This window comes from Atractosteus spatula, chromosome 19 (genome assembly GCF_055471065.1).
Source record: "Atractosteus spatula isolate fAtrSpa1 chromosome 19, fAtrSpa1.hap1, whole genome shotgun sequence".
Classification (NCBI taxonomy): domain Eukaryota; kingdom Metazoa; phylum Chordata; class Actinopteri; order Semionotiformes; family Lepisosteidae; genus Atractosteus; species Atractosteus spatula.
The window spans coordinates 1,781,148-1,801,182 of record NC_142724.1 but is presented as its reverse complement, the minus strand read 5'-3'; the positions used below and the strand labels follow the sequence as shown (position 1 = coordinate 1,801,182).

Below are 20,035 nucleotides of genomic sequence, written 5' to 3'. Positions count from 1 at the left end.
CGTGAGAAGTCCCAGCTCCCCCAGCGGGGGAGCATTCCGCAGAAAGATCCCCTGGCCGTCATGTGGAAGAGTTGAGATAAAACTTCAACCTTTTCAGATCAATTATTTGCATACCTTCTAACCTCTTGCTCTTGGGATTGGGATTTAAAAACTTTAATGCGACGGTATTTGGACTCATGGTGACTTTTTCAAATTTTTGTACGTGTATAAATCAAAACTGTATATGTGGGTTGATCAGGGGTGGGGTATACTGATTGTTCGCACTGACAGTCATTGTTTTGCTGGGTAAAGATCTCTTTGTACATCTGTACCAAATCTGGATTTAAACCTTTTCACAGGCTTCAACAAAAACTGTAGATCTGATGACTTTGTGGGAAGCATGGACATCTTGTCAGAGGGTACTAAAAAAAACAAATTCCAATCTGAAACGTTTCTGCATTGGAACAGATGGCACTGACCAGACGTTGTGTTCTTTAATAAATGTTTTTATTAGTAAACAGCTTGACATTTCCCTTTTGCACATTCAGAAATACATAGTAAAGTGATTTCAAGCATTTTTATTTGTACAATCGATATGAAAATATTAAAGCTCAATATGACAAATTATAGATGAAGTATTTTTTGGGTGGTGCCTTTGCAAACAACTCATAGTAAATAATGACATGACTTAGCTAACCTTCCAAAACTATATTAGGGTATTCACGTATTTATATATATATGTTTGCATGGTATCTACATTAAAACATTATATAATTATAAGGGAATTGCTACACTGTCTCGGGACCAGCCCAAGATAAGGAACTTCAAGAGATTTCTTCAACATTGTTTATGTTTATGACTGGCTATCTCCTTCACACAAAAAAAACACTACATATTGCAAAGCAAAAGCATCACATTTCATGCACAGAAGCTAAGCCAATGCGTTACTGCGCCTGATACAAGCGGTTAAATATTGTACAGCAGCTACGATATGAAGGCACCAGACCTGTTAGCATCACTACCGCAAACGTGAGCGAAGCACACACGCTGTCGTACCACAGTGCTCAAACAACAGTTCACCGATGCAGAGCCGCCTCGCCCTTCCCAAAGGCAACACGGAAAAGAGCACGTCCAGGCTCAAATTCCAAAAGAATGAAGACTCGGATGTGCATCTTTTATCGTTCCTCAACACACTGCACTATTTTAACACGCTGATGAAAGGTTTGGTCCGTAGCGGAAGGCAGCCTTTTGAAAGCAGGTTGGTTCTGATGGCTGAAAGCTGGTGATCACTGAGGCAGGAGCTCTACCGTCCTTCCCACCGCTTAACGATTCTCACACAGCCCCAGCAGAACAAACTAGACAGCAGTGCTTTACTGCAAACTTGCTACACCTTACCAACAAAGTAAGCGATGATTCACAGACAACTGGACCAAAAAATAAGGAACCGAGTATGTACAAAACAGAAGGCTTTGACTTTAAAGCACTTTCCAACACAGCAATATCAAGGGACATCGTTCTGCAGTCAGGCAGAATCACTAACAAACCTTTTAACTGAAGTGGTAACATTTTCACTACAAATAAAGCCTATTTATAACACCAAATTTGTATTCCACTGAAAAAAAATGTCTCTTTTCCACACCTATATTAAATCTCTTGCTTGCACCTTGAACTATTTAGGGAAATGTTTTAAATGTAGCACTTCAGAAAGCTCAGCCGAAAGAAGATAACTGTTCATGGAGCAATTAAAATCATTATAATATTTCGCTCCTCAGTGTGCGTGCCCTGGTGTGACTGAATAAATAACCAGTCTGAAATCCACAAATAACTTAAGCAGAGAAGCATTTTTGACTGAAAGCTGACGTACCGTACAGGGAAGACTGACTCTCACCGGACTAGTTTGTACTTAAATCAGACCTTGCTCTGGGTTAGGAGCAAAGTCCTGCTGTTGTGCCAGTGTCTTAAAAATGTGGCTCTAACGTGCTGCTGATAAAAAAAGCAGCACTCCTTGGAATCCTGCTTGGAGTCAACTGCATTACCTTCGGAGACCTCTCATCTTCACCATGGCCCATTAAAACACATCTCTACACTTTCTAATCAAGGAACAATCTGCACTGCTGAGGCGCTCAAAGGTCAAAACACGAATGCAAGATACCACTGCACACTCACGACTTTAAAATAAAGTTTTACACAAAATCACACAGTGCGAAACCAAAAGCCACAAACTGCCACTCAAAAAGCATAGGTGGCTTATGTCCAGACATTAAAAATGACTTACAGCTTCACTAAAGAGTCCCTTTGAAAAATGGGTTGGTCCATCTGTGTGCAACATGCAAATAAAAAAGTCACATAAAAAAACATTTAAACAATCTGAAACTCTACTGGGTAGTTTTCTTTCCTGAAAAGACAGTAGAGGCTGGAGGCACACACTTCTCTTCAGGAGCACAAGGGCCTGTCATCCTGCCTACACATGCTTGTCTGAACCACTGAGCCAAAACAAGAGCTCCTTTCTGGTTTCTGCCTGTAAATAAAATAAAATTGCATTGACAAAAAAGCAGAAGTTGAAGCAGTGTCTAACATCAGCTCCACACGAGGTATGGCTACTGCGCTTCAATGCAGTTTCAGTTTCTGTGAGAAATGTATACAGGTGGAAAAATTGGTGGTTTGGGTTGCTTTAGTGTTAAAATTAATGACCTGATTACTACGTCAGATCCAATTGATAACATTTCCCGTTCAAAACAGCATTCGGCATCTAAGGAAACGCATTATATTGAAAATCGATAGATATTCAATTACTCTCCCTTTGCTCTCATTAACAGAGCAACAACAACAATAAAAGCCATTCAGCAAAAGTAGGCCAGAAGAAAAGATCAAACAGCTCAGCTGAAAGGTGGAGGTCAGATGGAGGTCATACTTTGCCAGACTGCATTGTTGACCAAAGATGCATCTGATTTAAGGCAAGAATGACTCCACCACTGAAAAACATGTGAGCGTTTTTGTGGATCAATTCTTTAATTTCCACTTTCCAAGTAAAAGTGTCCCCTGTCCCCACTTGCTGCAGAGCAACAAAAACATCTCTTAAAACTAACCTTGCTTGAGAAATGCCCAAAAGACATTTCTTTTATCCTATTTAAGTGATTACAAAACTAATTAAGAAGCACCACACAGCATCAGAAACAAGATCATTGTGTTATAGGGCTCTTGCGCTTGTATTTTCTTATTTTTGAATGGGGTTTTTTTGCTGAAAAGATGAAAATCCAGTTTTGCTGCAGAGCTTCTCACCGATATGGAGGGTTATAAATGCAGGGCTTTTTCCGTTAATATTCTCTAGCATGTCCTAATCTGTAATAATCAAAAGCTTGTTTCACAAGAAAACAGTGCAACAGCTCAGTGCTAAACTCCGGCAAACAGCCATTGGCCTCCAGTCTAAAACGAGGCATGAAAAACCACCTCAACACCAACAAAGCGAAAGGCATCTCCTTAGGGATAAGAGCTCCGGCACTTGGATACAGGGAACACTACAGGAAGAGCTGTAGGAAGAGCTGGGATAGACACGCCACTGGTTTAAAAAGAGTAACCAGCTCACAGGCGTAACTTCAGCTTTTGTCATCCAGCCACCTTTCCATTTATTCACGCAGAGCTGGAGGGGGCAACAGGCAGGCGTCCCTGCGGTCTCAGAAACTTGCTTAAAAAGGCTTTCAAGTGATATGAACAGTGTACTGCATGTTAAGGGATAGGTATGACTGTAAAACAAATTAAGGTATGAGATTAAAACTATTTTTTCATCAATGTTTTAGCCTGCGCAGGACTGGCGTCCCATTCAGGCTGTCCCTTGCCCTGTAGCCGCTGCTTGCTGGGATAGACTCCGGCTCCCCTGCAGCCCTGACTTGGACGAAAAGGTTAGAAAACGGACGGATGGACAGGTCATTTGTAACCACAGGTGTACCAGAAAAAAGGGCGGAATTCATATTGCAGGAGCCTCTGAAACCTCCTAACAGCAGGAGAAAGCGTGGGTGCAGCAGGTGATTTGAAAAACTGGCTGGATTCTTCCCGAAACACGTTTTCTACTTTCCAGATACCGTACTTTGCTTTTCATCCCCGTCCAGCTCGTAAAATCAGTTTGGAGCTGGAGGGGAATTGACTTATTCTGTAAAAGAATAAGAAAGAGGTTTATAGGACAATTAAGAAACCGGCAGAAGCCCTCTAAATGCATTTCTCCTGTTTGAGGTGAACAAAAAGACCCGCGAGGGGCCAGAGAGGACCTCTGCCAGCGAACACCGCAGAGCTGAAACAGGCCTTTTAAAAACATTAGCATGACTGACACAATGTAAAAAGGGTTGGCTGCTGGCTGGCTGGACCGCAGCGGGGTAATCCATTCGCAGAATTTCCTCGTTTGCCGACTAGTAAAACCAAAATGAGGAAAACATTCCAACCGCTGGAACAGAACCTGTGTCGCACACATGGCCGCCGCCAGTCTCCTCAGCCGCCTTACAAGCTCGGCTCTGGCAGCCAGACCGCCGCTCCACGGTCATCAGTTCCAGTTCTGGTTTCTCTTAAAAGAAGACAAACTCAAGATGTTTCCAAAGTGTCCTTGTAAGTACATCACGCAAAAACACCAGCCAACTGTACGGAAACCTTTTCAGTTGTTGCGACAGCAGAATAAATGTACCTACTGACCTAAAACAGCCATGTATCAGCTTGAAATCCTGGTTTCTCCTTGACGCTGATGTGCTTCTCTCATGATCAGTTCTCATCGGAGCTCAGAAAGGTCGCAAACGAGAGCAGGCCATTCAGCTCGTCTACACCCAGCTCGTTTGAGTACTTCTAGCTAATTATGTTGAATTTGGTTCAGTGAAGGTTCAGAGCTAAACTCTGTGGCGAAAGCAATTGAGTCCAGTGAGACACGCCATGCCTGGCAGGCCAGTGGCCCAGTGAGCACGAGTGAGCATGACTGTGAGCAGGGAACAGCGTTAGAGACAGGCCCACTGGTGGGAGCAGTGAGCCCTTCCTATTGGCCTGTTCCCAATCCGGTCACTTAATCCAGCAGAGCCTCATAAAGAGGCGGGTCCTGGGGGCAGGGAGACCAGCAGACAGGAGTTGTAAATACAGAGGTAAAGTCTTATTAGCGGTTCCCATTTTTAAAAAAAATCTCTCTTGTCCCGAGCACATGGAGAGACCCGGCCTGACCACGAGCCATCGGGCCACCAAGCTGACAACAAGAGGGAATATCGGACGGCCACACCAAAATACAAAAGAAAGGACGATCCGGTCACACTCCGGCCTTTTCATGTTTGAACGCCCCACGCCGGCTCCCCTTGACAGTACACAATTATAAACGAATTCCCTTCTCAGTGGGAATTCCATCTTCCAGTCCTTCACAATTCAGTGCTGAAGTCCACCCCCTGCCCTCATGGCTCAACCAGTATTTCCAGGGAAGTTCTTCTGCTGTAACCATGGGTGATGCAAGCCACGCCCCCAGTGACATCACGTCAGCCGCCTGCTACACCATGAGGGCGCTCAGCTGCTACACTGCCATGCCTCCACTCCCAGCTTCCTGTCTGCACCCTTGCAGAGCACGGCGCGCTTCTGAGGGCGGGAGGTGGGCGGGTCAGTCAGAGGATTTTTTTAATTAGCCATTAAATTAGTCTCTTTTCCCCAAAAGTACTTTGCCATACCGTGACACTTGCATGCAGGAGCAATTCATGCAGGCCTAATCACAGCTTCTTGTGGAAAAGAAACCCAGAAGATTTACAGGTGGAAAATTAAAAGGGGAAGGGAGTTTTGGCACACTTCAATAATCCACAGTCATCTTGCTTTCTTCTAATTAAGCCAGCAGAAGAAAGCAGCACAGCTCATGGGTGAAAAGTGCTTCGAAAACCAGACCATCCCCTGCTGCCAAGACTTCAGTTTCTCTGAGCTGAATGGTAACAGCAGAAGAAAAAAAAATCCACATTAGAGTTCCATTTTTTAAACTCTATAAGCACAATAAAACGAGATTTGTGGTTTTACAGGCTAGGAAGGCCTCATTGCTTCCTCGGTTTCTGGAAGGCCCAGTGCGGGCAGGACCACGCGAGCACTCTGGACAGATCTCGGGGGCAGACGGGGGTGAGGGCTGCCGTTTGTCATATCCTGCTCGTGCCTCCAGATGTGAAGTGGTAGGTGGGACAGCAAAAGGTAAGGACTCCCTTCTGCAGGACTACAGTGAAACAGAAACGCACAGCAGTTCCTGTGTCCCTCTGTGTTCTTCACCTCCTGGGCTTGCTTGGCTGAGGCTCGGCTTGTCTGTGCGTTGTGTGGAACCTCTCAATGGACACGCCCTGGGGACACACTCTCCCCCCCCCCCCCTCCCCCCAGCTCCCAATCCCCACAGAGGGGCGAATCCCAGGGCCCCTCACTGCATCAGCAGCAACTGCGGCGAGACTCCGACGCCTGCCTCCGAAGTTTAAAGCCTTTCCCGGCTGCCCCCATGCTGGGATCAGTCGCAGGGATCCTCTGACCTGAAGAGGATCGGAAAGAAAGGATAATTATCAAACAGGCAGTGGCATTTACAAGTACTAGCACATAAGAAGCCAGACCTGAGAGCAGACTCCCTGAAGCCTTTCAGCGGTGAGCGGGCTGCTGTCTTATAAAAGCGTCTTTACTGCCTGTGTTTTTCTAGACCGGAACCCAACCATCCAAACAGGGGAAAGATGAAATACTAGCTCCCCCCTCTCCCCCGAATTTTCCTTCCGCACTACCACACTGGAATCAGCGGGCTCCCCGCCACCCTAGGGATGCTCCACGGTAAACAACGCCTTTCTAAAGCACATCTCAGCTGGTCCTGGGAGGATGGTGAGGACACTGGACAGGCAGCACACGGGTTGGCCAAGCCCCTTGACGCCGAGCATGCCCGGTGATCCCAGCTTTTAGCATAACATTTTTAAAAATCTCAACAAAGTGGATCAGAAGAAGGTTCACGCTGAGCGTAGCTGTGCACCAAATGCTAAGAGCGAGCATTCATTAGAAGAATCCCACTAATCACTGGGGGCAGACTGGGCAGGGACAGTCCAAGGCTGCAGTGACACAAGACTGGCACGGCGTACTGGGTCAAAGCAAGCACCCCGAAGGCTGAGGAGAGGGATAACGAGGCATTTCGTTTCACTTTAAAAACAGCGTGAGGGTAACTAGATGCTCCAGCTGGCAGCCCGTTAGCAGGGTAACAGATCTGTTCCTCAGCTCGCAGTGTAACGTATACAGGGTGGGTGGGTGTAGGCTTGCCTCTGACAGCCTGCCAGCGCACAGCACAGGGAGTGTAATCTCACCAGCACAGCTGCGGCGCTGCTGGCCTCAGAGGGATTAATTATGAAATAAATAAATAAAAACAAGTATCTAGAGCCTCATCTTCAGTATGATTTTGTTTGCAGGGTTGGCGAGAACAAAATGGGTTTTAATCCCCCTAGGCAGTACTTACTTATCTCTATAAAGAGCTCGTTAATGTTAATGGCGTTTTTGGCACTGGTTTCCACAAAGATGGCATGAATGGAGTCAGCGTAGTCCTTGGCTTCCTTTTCTGGGACTTCTCTGAGAAGAGAGAGTGAAAGACAACAGATGCAGAGAGAGACAAGACCGGCCCACGGTTTCCCGCGCACTCCTCTGCCTGCACCCCACCCCTGCTGCCCGCAGCCCTGCCCCCGTCCAAAACCCAGGGGCTTCCTGCTCCCGCCCTCTCCAAGCTCCCAGCTGGAGCGCCTGACGAAGCCAAGTGGACTGCAGGCAGCCGCTACGCCCCACGTGCCCCCCCCCCCCCCAAACAGGCCTGTGAGAAAGGCAACCCTGACAGAACAAAGGGAGCCGGCGGACGATCGGCGAGCCGGAGCAGCCGGGACAGTCAACACGCTGCGGGTGTAAAGGGGTTGGCAGGGGGAAAAAAAAAAGAAGGAATATCTAAACCTCATCAATAATAACTCGGTGCAAAAGCCTAACCACCGATCCATCTGACCTGTGCGTAATATATGCATAAGAAACAGAAAGGGCAAACCGGCAAACTCCTCACTTTTGTTTCCGGAGCCCACGAAAGGACAGTATAGCCCCAGTGCTCTATTCTTCCCTGAGCGCCCGGTGAGGCGCGGTGAGGCGCGGCACCCACGGGTCTCCAGACCCCTGATGCTGCGGAATAGCTCAGAGACAGCAAAAGAGATGGGAGGGCACACTGGGACGAGGAGGTCAGACCCCAGAAGAGGAGGAACTGGCCAGGGACCCAGCCGGAGCCGAGCCTGGGGCTCAAGCAGGTCAGCCCCACCCAAGCGGGATCAGAGAATAACTATATGCCCAGCTTGCAGCCCACTGTTAGAAGGAAGCCCCTAGCAAGCAGAATTTATTAAGGGCATTTAAGGAGCTGTGGCTTATTCTATGGATGAGGCCAGAAAGTACCCTAAATAACTTTCTGAGCACCTGACAACAGCAGCATATTTAGACAAATGAGTAAGCAGTGGACTCGGAAATACCCCAAGGCGCTTGGTATTCGCCTGAACCCAGCTGGGGTCAGGAGCTGTGGTTCGGGGGCGGAGAGGAAGAGCCTGAAAGAGAAACGGGGGGGGTTCCTTACCTGGCGTCGGTGAGGTCGCACTTGTTCCCCGCGATGGCCACCACGATGTTCGGGGGGCCGTGCTGCCGCAGCTCCTTCACCCAGTTCTTCAGCGTCTGGAAGGACTCCTGCGGCACAGAAGAGGCCGTCTGGTCACCTGGCCCCGCCCACGGAGGGCACGCTCGCACCACACGGGAGGGACGCTAGACACAGCCCCAGCGCCGGGTCTGCAGGCGTGTGGCACGCGGGCCCGCACAAAGCTCGGTCCCGCACGTCACACAAGACGGTAATGTGGAATTTCACTACATTAAAGGATCTCACGCTTCAGTGTTAGAAAAAACAATCACACAGAAAGAGCCTTGTTTTGCCTTCTGCCCAGTCCTGCAGGAGAAGTGGGTGGGTGGGCCGAGAGTAAGCGAAGAGACAGCAATGGGGAAAAAAAGGCCATAAAAAACTTGCAGGTGTGCATGACGCGTGACACGTGAAAAAAAAGACCTGGGACTGATGGGAAATTCGAAAGCGTTACCTCTTTAGTGATGTCATAGACGATGATGGCCGCCGCAGAGCCCCGGTAGTACATTGGCGCCAAGGCTCTGAACTGAGGGGAACAAAGAGAGAGGGCCAACATTAGCAACGCGGTACACCAAGGCGACCATGAGGAAGAGGGGTGCGGACACCAGACGTCACGCCACGTGCCGGACAGCTCAAGAAAGCTCCTCTCGCATCTCACAGAAAACTTCAACATTCTAAAAAGGCTTCGGAAACTCAGCCCAGACCTTTATTTCAGATTCAGCATAGGAGGCTTAAGACCATGGGGGCATCCAGGGATTTCTGAAACGGCCCAGTTGTGTTGGGGATGGGGAGGCACAGGAGGGCATGTGAGGCCCAGTCTCAATGGGGCTCTGCAGCCATCAGGCTGCTGACAACCAGATGAGCAAGGTGCGCCAACAAAAACAACCTCCCAGACTCTAAGGACAGAGGATGTGTTAAACCGTCAGTAAGAAAAATCAGACGTCTGACCAACATATGAGCATCAACCCCCTTCAGCACATCTGAGCTGCATTCAGCAGCGAATCCAGACGGAGCCTCTTCCTGAGCACATAAGACTCCTGCAGCCTCAGTCCCAGCACTGAAACCAAAGGTAGCAGCAGACAGAGGATACACAAGGAGGAGGGTTCAGGCAATAACATTTCTCTTGAAGGCTCTCCTGAAATAAGCCAGGGGACCAGAAGGCACTTCAGGTGAAGGAGCTGTAAATTAATACTTGGTTAATGCGTTATTAAGCACTGATAAAATATCACAGGAGGGATATTAAAAGTGAATACTACAAAAGCCTAAAGAAATCGGCATTTTAAAACTACTTTATAATGTACAGCTTCTTAAAAATCTAGGCTACAGAATATTACTAAAGCACCAATAAAAAAATAATAGATTAATAGAAGATTTACAACATTGACAGCTTGAATTCTTATAGCTGTGAACTGGGCATTTTATTAAATGACAGATGCTTACAGATAAAAACTGTAAGTATTGCTCTAGTTTAAAAAAGAATAAAAAAGACTGACAGAAAAAAAATCAGCTAAAAAAAAAGTAATTTTTAAAGCAAGGAGAATCTTTTTTGATGAGCAACTCCGACTACCCCTTCCAAAATAAATGACTACACAAAACCGCATTCAACTGTGATGATTGGTGTGATGTTTTATTAGGGAACAACTGAAACCAAAACGCTGCAGCAGGACACAGCTAAGAAAAAGAAATTCTATTAAAAGCCACAAGGAGCTCACTGTTTCTGGTCAGAATGCCAATTACCGTTTCTTTCCCTGTAATAAATTTCACCTTTCAAGCACTTTGGTGGAAGTAGTGTGGGACTGCCTGTGGTACTGCCTGCCTCACATGTGGATCCAATTACGACAGAGAGGAGCGCAAAGTGTCAGACTTGCTTGGAGATGCAGTATTTATGGAACTACAGATATTTAGCTCGGATCCAAGTTTGTCAAAAAGCATTCTGCTCTGTCGCTTTAAAGACGGTAATAAAAACTAGCCTGTGTGTAATTGTCCATGCCCAGAGTGTAAAAATACAGCCCCGAATTACACCAGTTCTTGGAAGATTTTTTTTATTTTTTCCCTATAATATTTTCCAAAGCTTTCAGCTGGGCTGGCTTTAAAATAGCAACGCAGTTAAGTGAATGCCAGGTTTCAGACTCCTAAATCAAATGCACATTTCAAAGATGATTTTTTTCTCCCCCCGCTTACGATAACGAAGTAAACAATTTCCGCAGTTAAGGTTTCCCCCCGTCAGCACTCTCACTGCCATGCTGCCCCGCCTGGGGTCAGAGGTCACAGGGAAGGTGGGGCAGGGCTCTCGATTTGTGCTTCCCGGACCTCCACCGGCAGCCCAGATTTTCCTGTATACGTCTGTAAATGCACATTTTCACCTTGCAAGATTCCCTTGGAGATGAACATGCTAAGTGCTGCATTCTCAAAAATAAATGTAGACTTTTAGTGCAGCATTCCCCCCCACAACTGTATTACGAAATAAAAAGACAAAGCCCTTACTTTCTCTGACGCTAACTTGAACTGATGGCTTCTAAAAGGGCCAGCCTCTCGGCGAGACTTAAAAATAGTCCCCAGCAGGGCAGTCTCAGTTGCATGAAAATGCTTGAAAATATGCATGGGCGAGGCAGTCTCCGTTCCACTCAAATAAACCCATGAGAGGAATCCATGACACCTCGAGCCTCGATGATTCTAAGCACGGAAAACAATTCAGAGAGCAGTGTCCCGTGTCAAGATCTCTGCCCCCGAGAGGCGCTGGACTGAGGGAGTGTGCCCCTCCTGTAGCAAGACCAGGTGAGATCTGCACCCTCCTGGTGACTAGGATATTCTCCCAGCGCGGAGCAGGCAGGTAACAGGAAATTACATTCCGTGTTTCGCCGCAGCCTTGTGGAAGAAGCACACTTAATTCCGATTTGAAAACTATCATTTTGGAGACGCAGGACGGAAAGTATTCAACTTTTTAAAGCTAGCATGTCCCTTCCAATGATTTGTGATGCTGGACCTCTAATCTAACAGACTGACAATCACTGGGGTTGTATGAAACCCTGGAAGAGTACACGATCTGATGAGAACGTTTTTGGCAAAACCTAAACAGAAAAAAAAAATGCCAAACGCAGGAACACTTAGTTCCCCTAAGGAACCTTTGGGCTTATTAAGTGTTGACAGAAACATGGAAGCCATCAGAGGAACCTGCCAGGGAACCAGGGCTGCAGAGAGCACAGCCGCTAATTTGCAACAATGGGATACAGCCAGGCAGGGATTGCAGCAAGACCTGTGTGGTCTCCCCAGACTCCCCCTCCCGCCACCCCGCTGGCTCTCCGCGCACACCCACGAGCTGCACCACAAACATCTGGCCCCCGACGAGCTAGAAAAACCTTCCAACCTTTTCAAAAGCGTGCTCAGATGAATTACGGAATTACGAGACTGGCATCTCATGAAAGACCTTCTGTTATTTCAGGAATGTACCGGGAGTCTGGTTCTTCTCTGAAAACGGAGCGAGTGTCTGTTGGGGCTTCCAACACGCTGTAAGGTATGGTACACAGCGCACTGCGCAAGGCAGGGGGAGATAACATTCCTGCTCCTTATCCCCCTCTGCATCATCCCCTGTGGTGTGTGAGGGGGGTGGTTGTTGCTGGTTGCTCCAGAGCTTTAATCTCATCCCTGCTGGTTTGTGTGCTTTACCACAGTGCATCTCCTACCTACTTCAAACTACTGTTGTTGTTGATGACGACAGGCACCAGGTCTCAACAGCATACAAATGCAAAGATCTCTTCATTCCCCCAGCTGGGTCAATTCCACGTGCATGAAGACAGGAGAAGCCATGCAGAAGGGGCCGGAGACAGGAGGCCTCTCCTGTTCCGACAGGACTGGGACTGGGACTCTCTCCCGGTTCAGCACTTGGACGTGCAAGACAAGGTGGGCGACGTCCCAGAGTGGGCAACGCACTTGCACAATTCCATTAATCCCACCCATGCGGGGGAGACTCCAGCAGAACAGACCGGCCATCCCGGCTTCCTCTCTCCGAGCTCCGTGGGATCAGCGCTACACACAGAGGCCGGCCTGTCCTCTGGGTTCCAGGGAGGAAAAAAAAAGAGCCAGAAAAGCGGAAAGATGGCAGTAGGATGGAAAGTGATTGAAGTGATGAAATGAAGAGCCACTGCCAAGCCCAGCGACAGCCTTACCAGGAACTGACTGGTCTCTTTAAATCTGAGCCCAGATTCCTCCAGCACTAGCATCGCTTTTGGCTCCCTCATTAATCAAGCTTGATTCATTTTTCCCGCAGAAACAGCAGATTTCGCGGAGGCTGTGTCAGTTTCCCCCCGGCGTGCCAGGGAGGAACACCCTGCGCTGGCCAGGCAGAGGCTCCCGGGGAAGAGCGGGCTTCACGCCTCCGCAGACGCGGGGAGAGTGGGGGACGACAGCGGGCTGCAGCTCTGCAGGAGCTCGCCTCCTTTCCTTCTCGCACGCTGGAGCGACCTGCCCTGCGCTCCGCAGGCGGCGTTTCTCTCTCTTGCGTTACAAAGACGAAAACTGACACGGGGAGGTGAAGAAAGCTCGGAGAGATAAAAAAAACCTTCACCGTGCACATACTGCTCATACAAATGCGAAATTCTAGTTGTACATAAAGCACGCGCAGTGCAACCCTCTCCGTTTTGTCGCCCCCTATGTCACAGACCCTGACAGGCAACGCAAAGGGAACGCGCACTTGCTCAGATCACAGGGGAGCTAGAAACACTTGCTGCTTGGGCCTCCCGTCTCAACAGGCAGGTCTCCCCTCAGGATTCCCAGGACAGAATTAGGCAGGCTGGATCAAAAAGAGCTGCTTGCTATGTAAGGAAAGGCATTCTCGCGCGAGCAGAGAATGCTCTCTGTGGTATGTTAACCATCGTACTACTGTCAGGGGGAACACAGCAGTTCTGCAGCCTGTCTTCAATACCTCATCCTCCTTTCACTACACAACACATGGCCCCCCGCTCACAGCTGGAGTCTGTTTTTTATTACGAAATGGAGTTTTCAGCTTTTTTTTAATATAAAAACAAAACACACAGCCAAGCCTGAAATGAGTAACATGACCTTGTTTTCTTTTTTTGGGCTTTGCATGAAAGTGTGCGCATTGTAAACACTGTAAATCATAAAGAAGTGAAATGCATAATTTCCATAGCCTCATGGTAAGCCTGTTCTCACAAACTGGGACACGGACCTGAAAAACTAGCAGTGAGAAATCTGATACACGGGTTCCTGGTTGCAATGCATCGTGATGCGCACACACCTTGATCTATTATCTCCTTAACCTTTCAAAACCACCAGAGACAGACAAGCTGCTTGTCTGGCAGTTGTTGATGTCGGCTGATCATTGGGCAACTGGGAGATCTGTATGCCCGTGTCTGAGCGAATACCTATGACAAAAGCTTTCAATTGGCAGAACAACAGTAGCAACAGCAGAAGCAGTACTGTTTGTAGTACTTTTATATGTTTTGTTCACGCTAAAGGATCATCAGGTGCTGCACACATAAGAGGGGCCGCATTTCATCCACTCTCCTGAGCCAGAAGCCCCATTAAACAGCAGATGAGGCCAAGGAAAGAGAAACTGCTTCACCAACTGAACCAAGAGGTAAATTTTAGTAAGCCAGTTTATCCAAAACCAGACTGAAATTTAGCCAGAATGCTGGAAATAACACCTTTACTCTTACCAAGAGTGCGAGGGAAATCTTTCAACACCCGACTAGTTAGGATCACTGTTTAACCTCTCTTCCAAAAGACTATTCTGGGGCACTGGTTTGGAAATTCTGGTTCTGGGGGAAGATCGCCACCTGCTGGTCGACCACCACTTACAGCAGCAACCTGGTTTTCCTTTGGAGGTCTCTCTGACCGGGCCCAGCTCTGCTTAGCTACTGAGGTCCGACGAGGTCAGGCTACAGGGTGGTAACACTGCTGTCAGCGGCGGACAGGAACGGGGCTCAGTCCTCGCTAATCCCGCAAGCTAACCACAACACCACGTCAGTGCTTTGAGACCCTCGTCTTCTGACGGCTGACTATGAACGATCATCTTTATTTTTCAAAACAAAAATGAATGACAAAGACACAAAGGTACCAGCTGCGCGTACAACAACAGAGTAACTATTTCCGACACCCACTTTAAAGGCAGTACTTAAGCGCCAACCATTATAAATCATGGGGGCGCTGAAAAACCTTTTACTCGGGCTCAGCAAAGAAGGGATGAGTCAGCACAAACTGTTGATTCATACAGCTGCGGCCGGCGCTTTCCTGAAGAAGTTTATTTTTACTTCCCTTTGATCCACAGCTCACAGCCCCTCTCAGTGACTGACCAGGCGCTGGACGATGACAAGACCAGGGGTTACAGAAGCTGCTGGAGTTTTTCCCAAGTCATTTATTATCTACACTTTTGTAATATAATAAGATTTACTGTTTGTAATCTAGTTTTCTCTATCCAGGTTCTTTTCTTCCTCATTCCCGAGTGGTGTGGGCAGTATACCTGTATACAAGCTGCCACAAAGGCGGACTGCTTTGAAAAGGCCAGGACCTCCTTCTTAGACAAAGTCCTCAATCCTGGCTATTTACTGTATATGCTCACAAATACCTGATACCATGGTGCAGTTGATAAACACTTAAGAACTACTGGTGAGAAGAATGAGTAGAACAGAAGGCAGATCTTTGATTCAACCCTCTTTATAAAAATAAATTATCTCAGTGCTCTTTAAACATGTCCCTCCAGAAGACCACGGTCAGCAATGAGAAGAGGCTGGCAGCCCACCCTGGCTGTTTGATCCCAGCATCTCATCCAGCCGCGTCCGGAAAAAGACAGGCTGCCGGCCTCACCAGCGTGGCCGCGGAGCTTGTTGCAAGCCTTTGTGTACGGAGGTGCCTCCTGCCCTTCCTTTTAAAAGGACTTCCGCGCTGCTTGTGCTTGTGCTTGTGCGGTCCAGTTTGTGCTTCACTGTGAGTTCACAAAAACACCTCTCTGCTACGTTTCTCTCGTCTCTCAGCCTGTTCCAGTGACACCTGCAGCCTTGCCCAGATTCAGCCTCCAGCTGCGAGCCCAGCTCTCAGTGCTACAGCGCAGTGCCACGGGTAGAGGGCGCTAACACACCACTTTCACACCACACGGCAGTAAAACCCAGCCCTTCCAATCTGCCTCTGGCTCACTTTAGAGAGAAACGTACCTTGCAGACAGGTAAAAAGACACGATACATAATACGTTAAACGCAACATGAATCCGTTAACAAAATTGTTTCAATAAATTTGGTAAATAAAATCTAGCTGTGTGCAGAAACAGCTGGGTGGCCTAAAATGAAGTTACATCCACAACAATTTATTTGCCACAAAAGTGCAAAAAAACAATAGTTCTCAAGTGTAAATTATATTTCTACTTTCCAAGACATATGGGAAGAAATTAAGCCTTAGCCCTCCCATGCCTCTCCAACATCCTAAGTGAAACTGGTCAGTTTAGTTACCTTTTGGCTTTTTAGGCTTCCTGTCAAGTTTCGTGATGACTCACCTACACGGCTCTGCATGGCTTGGCACCTCGGTACCTGTCTGAGCTACTATCGCCCTACTCCCCACGTTGTGACCTTCGCTCCTCTAATTCTGCTCCCCTGTCTGTCCCCCAAGCCCGTCTACACTCTATGGGTGACAGGGCCTTCTCTGGAACTCTCTCCCCAAGGATATCAGAGAGTCACCCTGCTTAAAATCCTTCAAACCCAGACTCAAAACCTTCTTCTTTAGAAGGGTCTTTACTCAACTGGTTCTGTTCTTTACCCCTCTGCTCCTACTGTATTCAGTACCCTCGTCTACTGTCTCCTCTCATTGTGTATATGTTGTTGTTTTTTATTGTTGCTGTTTTCATTCTGTAAAGCGCTTTGAGAAGCCACCTTTAAAGGCGACATACTAAATAAAGTTTATTATTATTATTTTGCTTCAATGCCGTGAACCAAAAACAAAATGCATATCTGGTGTATTTGACCTATTTCCTGATCGAGCGCTCAAAGCTCCTGCAGGGCGGGTGACTAGCAGCTGACAGAGAGCTGGAGTGTTGAAGGAAGCCGGCGCGCGCAGAGATGAGCTCAGATAAGATGAAAAGCTGTTGCACAACACCGTGACCTCTGCAGCCGGGCGCTGAGAGCGCTGCTGTAACCTGGACCCATGCAGTACGTACCCTCTCCTGGCCCGCGGTGTCCCAGATCAGGAATTTGTGAAGCTCGTTCTGGTACTGGACGGTCTTCGTCATAAAGGACGCCCTGCAAAGCACACACAGCGCCTTTACCGCAGGCCCGTCCCCTCCCCAGCCACACCTGCATTCCTGCACTTCCAGTGGCAATCGCAAGGACATTTCTGACACCTTCTCAAAGTAAGAAGCAGCACAACAGCATTGCAAGGGATTAAACTACAAGAAAGGCATTTAAAAAAACAACAACTGGAAAGCGCCATGTTGATTTGTCCCACAGCAGATGTCAACAACTTACCCAATGGTCGGGTTAATGTTGGGGTCAAAGCTGTCCTCCACAAACCTCCAAACAATGCTGGATTTTCCAACCCCTGTGTCCTGTAGCAGGAACAGAAACAAACGAACTGTCAGCAGAGTAAAGGAAAAGGTGAAGGTAAATTCCCCACTGAAAGGTAGAACGAAGAAACGCCAAGTTTTGGCTTTTCGGGTGACCACGCCTGGAGACGCCCAACAGCCATTTCACCTGTCCACTCTCCAGCGGGGAACTTCCCTTCGCCCGTTCCTCGACAGCCAAAGCATGCCGACGCAGCTCCCTGCTCAAACGTCTACATGGGAGGCACGCGTCCAGCATGAAAAATAACGTCCGAGTGCAAGAATACGCGCATGAATGATTTTTTAAATCACACACAAAAATCAAAGAGCGCTGCTCAAACGAGGGGGCTGGTGTTTAATAAGCTGTGTGTGCTCCCCACTCACAGGCCCCGGTGCAGGAACCACATGGGGATTCACCGATCTGTCACCACCCACGGCCCACTTCACTCAGCGCGAGGGGAGGAGAGCAGTTCTCCACCTGAGGACACGAGCCACGCTGCCCTGGACCAGGAGGGATGCGGGGATGTCCTGAAGGCACTGACACAGTCAGCCCAGTGAATTTCCCCAGGATGAACAGGGCAACTTGAACTAGAGAGCATGAAAGCAGAAGTGAGGTGGAAGTGTTTAAAACCCATTCAAGAGCTGAGGCAGAATGTCAAGGATGATACTCTGCCTTGACAAGCAAGATCCTAGGATCCATTAGCCATTAAAAACTAAATAAGCTGGACAGGCTGAAGTCTCCTTGAAATCGTAACCTTAATAAGCTCATGGGCAGTCTAACTGGACCACCTTTGCTACAATTAGTTCAATTAAGTAATTATGGGACAGAGCCACCCTGGACGCTGGGCCTCCATCATGCAGACTGGACGTCCAGCGCAGATCTTTGACACAGCAAGGTGTTTTTGATCAAATAATTCATCAGCTGTTAGAAGAAATGAGAGTGGGGAGCTGCATCAGCTTGCGAAAGGCAGCAAAGGAATAGGTAAAGGTTTACTTCATGCTGAAGGCAGGAAAAACAAGACAACGGATTTGCTTTCCCCAGCCCTGCACTACAACAGGAATGGACAACCCTGGTCTGTATGGAAGGGAATCGCCTGCAAGTACTGCTGGTGCTCTTCAGTTAACAACTAATTAAGTCCTAATGATGTGTATGTGTGGGGGGATTCCAACTGAACCAAATATATCTCAGCAGAGGTCCTAAAACGCAGTCTTACAGGTTTTCCATCCACACTGAGAGGGTGGCCAGACAGCAGACACTGTCTCTAGCACTTCCTGTACTGACATGCACTGAGAAGAGGCGGGGGGGAAGTTTCCTCTCTACACCCTGAAGCTCCAGCTAAAAATACAATTCAGCCAAGAGAGGCAGCTGAACTACGAGCAACTCTGTAGCTGCTTCTGAAACCCCTCACAAACATTCACACCTCCAAAGTCAAAACCGCAGAGTTAAAAATGCCAAAACACTTGAGAACAAGAAAGTAGAATTCAGCATTCCACAGCACACCAGCTAATTACTGACTGGCATCCCTGGAATTATTTTTGCACACGAACGCTGACGCTTTGGAAGGTCAGGTTAAGAATAAAGACGATACAACCTCACACGTAACTCTGATGGCAACTCCAAAATGACACGCAGATGTTGAAGTACAACTATATGACAATCATGTCTGTGCCACTTTGCCCCAGTGTTTAGACTTACACCACTGAATGGAATGAATCAGTTCACCTTCCAGCCCTAAAATTAAACCACCCCCACGAGATAAACTCCTACTGAAATCTGCTCAGGGGCGGCGAACCCAGAAAGCACTGCCGGAGCTTCTGCCTCTCTCAGGACTCCACACCCGTGCTGTTCAGAGTGCAGTCTTCTGAAGAGGATGTCCCACTACAAAGGAAGCCCCATTCTGAATTCCAGACAAAAGCATGAGGACTGGCTTGTATATTGCCATCAAAGCAGCCTGGCACGCCGCTATTGGGCTTCACCCACATAGTGCTCCAGTCTGAAATAATGACCACGTAAAGCAGCCAGAATCCTGCCTCCATGACAACGCCGTGCTTTAAAAATTGAAATATGACTGCTAGTTTTGAACGTAAACATTTCAAGACGTCCAGGTGGGGAGCTGCGTCAGCGTGCGCAGGCTGCAGAGATACAGGTAAAGGTTTATTCCCCGCTGAAAGGAAATGAAATGCGACACAACGTTTCGGCTGTGGAGCCTTCTATACAGTAGGTGTGTTAATATATCAAGACGTTGTTTCTCATGGACTGTGGAAAAGCTGCGGGCACGACCTAATTTGATGCCCACGAAAGCTAGCAAACCGGAATGTTTATCAGCACTCCTTCAACAGTCCTTAACGTGTTTATCAGCTTTTAAATCATAGACGCTTAAAAGTGGGATTTCAGATAACATCAAATCTGATGGCCAGAACGGCACACTTGTCTGTTCAGGGTATCGAATAGTTATCGGCTACCTAGGTAATGCAGGGTAAGAGTCAGATTCCCCTGTCAATTACATCTAAACAAACTGATGTACAAATAGATGCCGAAAATCCATTGCTTACCCCAAGAAGGCAAACTTTCAACTCTCTCAGCGCCATATCGATCTCGGAAAGAATAAAAACTTTATCACCATTCCAACGATATGAAACATGCAATCCCGACTCCACCCGATAGGACACAGCTGAAAATGTTTAGGGGAGGGGGGATGAAAAAATTAAAAATAAAACCAAAAAAATCAATGTAGGGTCTTTACGTTGCCAAGCTAGAAAGCATCTTTTACGGTTGTTTCGATCTCGAATGATTTCTTTGAGTTGGTTGAGACTCTAGCGACAGCCGCCATCTTGGACAGCCCTCTCCCGGTCACATGACCGGGGAGGAATTTTATTTAAAAAAAACC

At 47.8% G+C, this 20,035-nt stretch overlaps 1 protein-coding gene across 1 annotated transcript; it reads right to left on the bottom strand.

Moving 5' to 3' along the window:
* Positions 1-3,209: 3,209 nt before the first annotated feature.
* On the bottom strand, positions 3,210-20,000 carry rab22a (RAB22A, member RAS oncogene family). The gene is made up of 7 exons (XM_088937518.1): positions 19,701-20,000; positions 17,074-17,153; positions 16,767-16,848; positions 9,066-9,137; positions 8,561-8,667; positions 7,427-7,536; positions 3,210-6,473 (listed from the first exon to the last, which is right to left on the bottom strand). Exons 1-7 carry the CDS (start codon positions 19,734-19,736, stop codon positions 6,376-6,378), a joined length of 585 nt encoding a protein of 194 aa, XP_088793644.1. The 5' UTR covers positions 19,737-20,000; the 3' UTR covers positions 3,210-6,375.
* Positions 20,001-20,035: the final 35 nt, after the last annotated feature.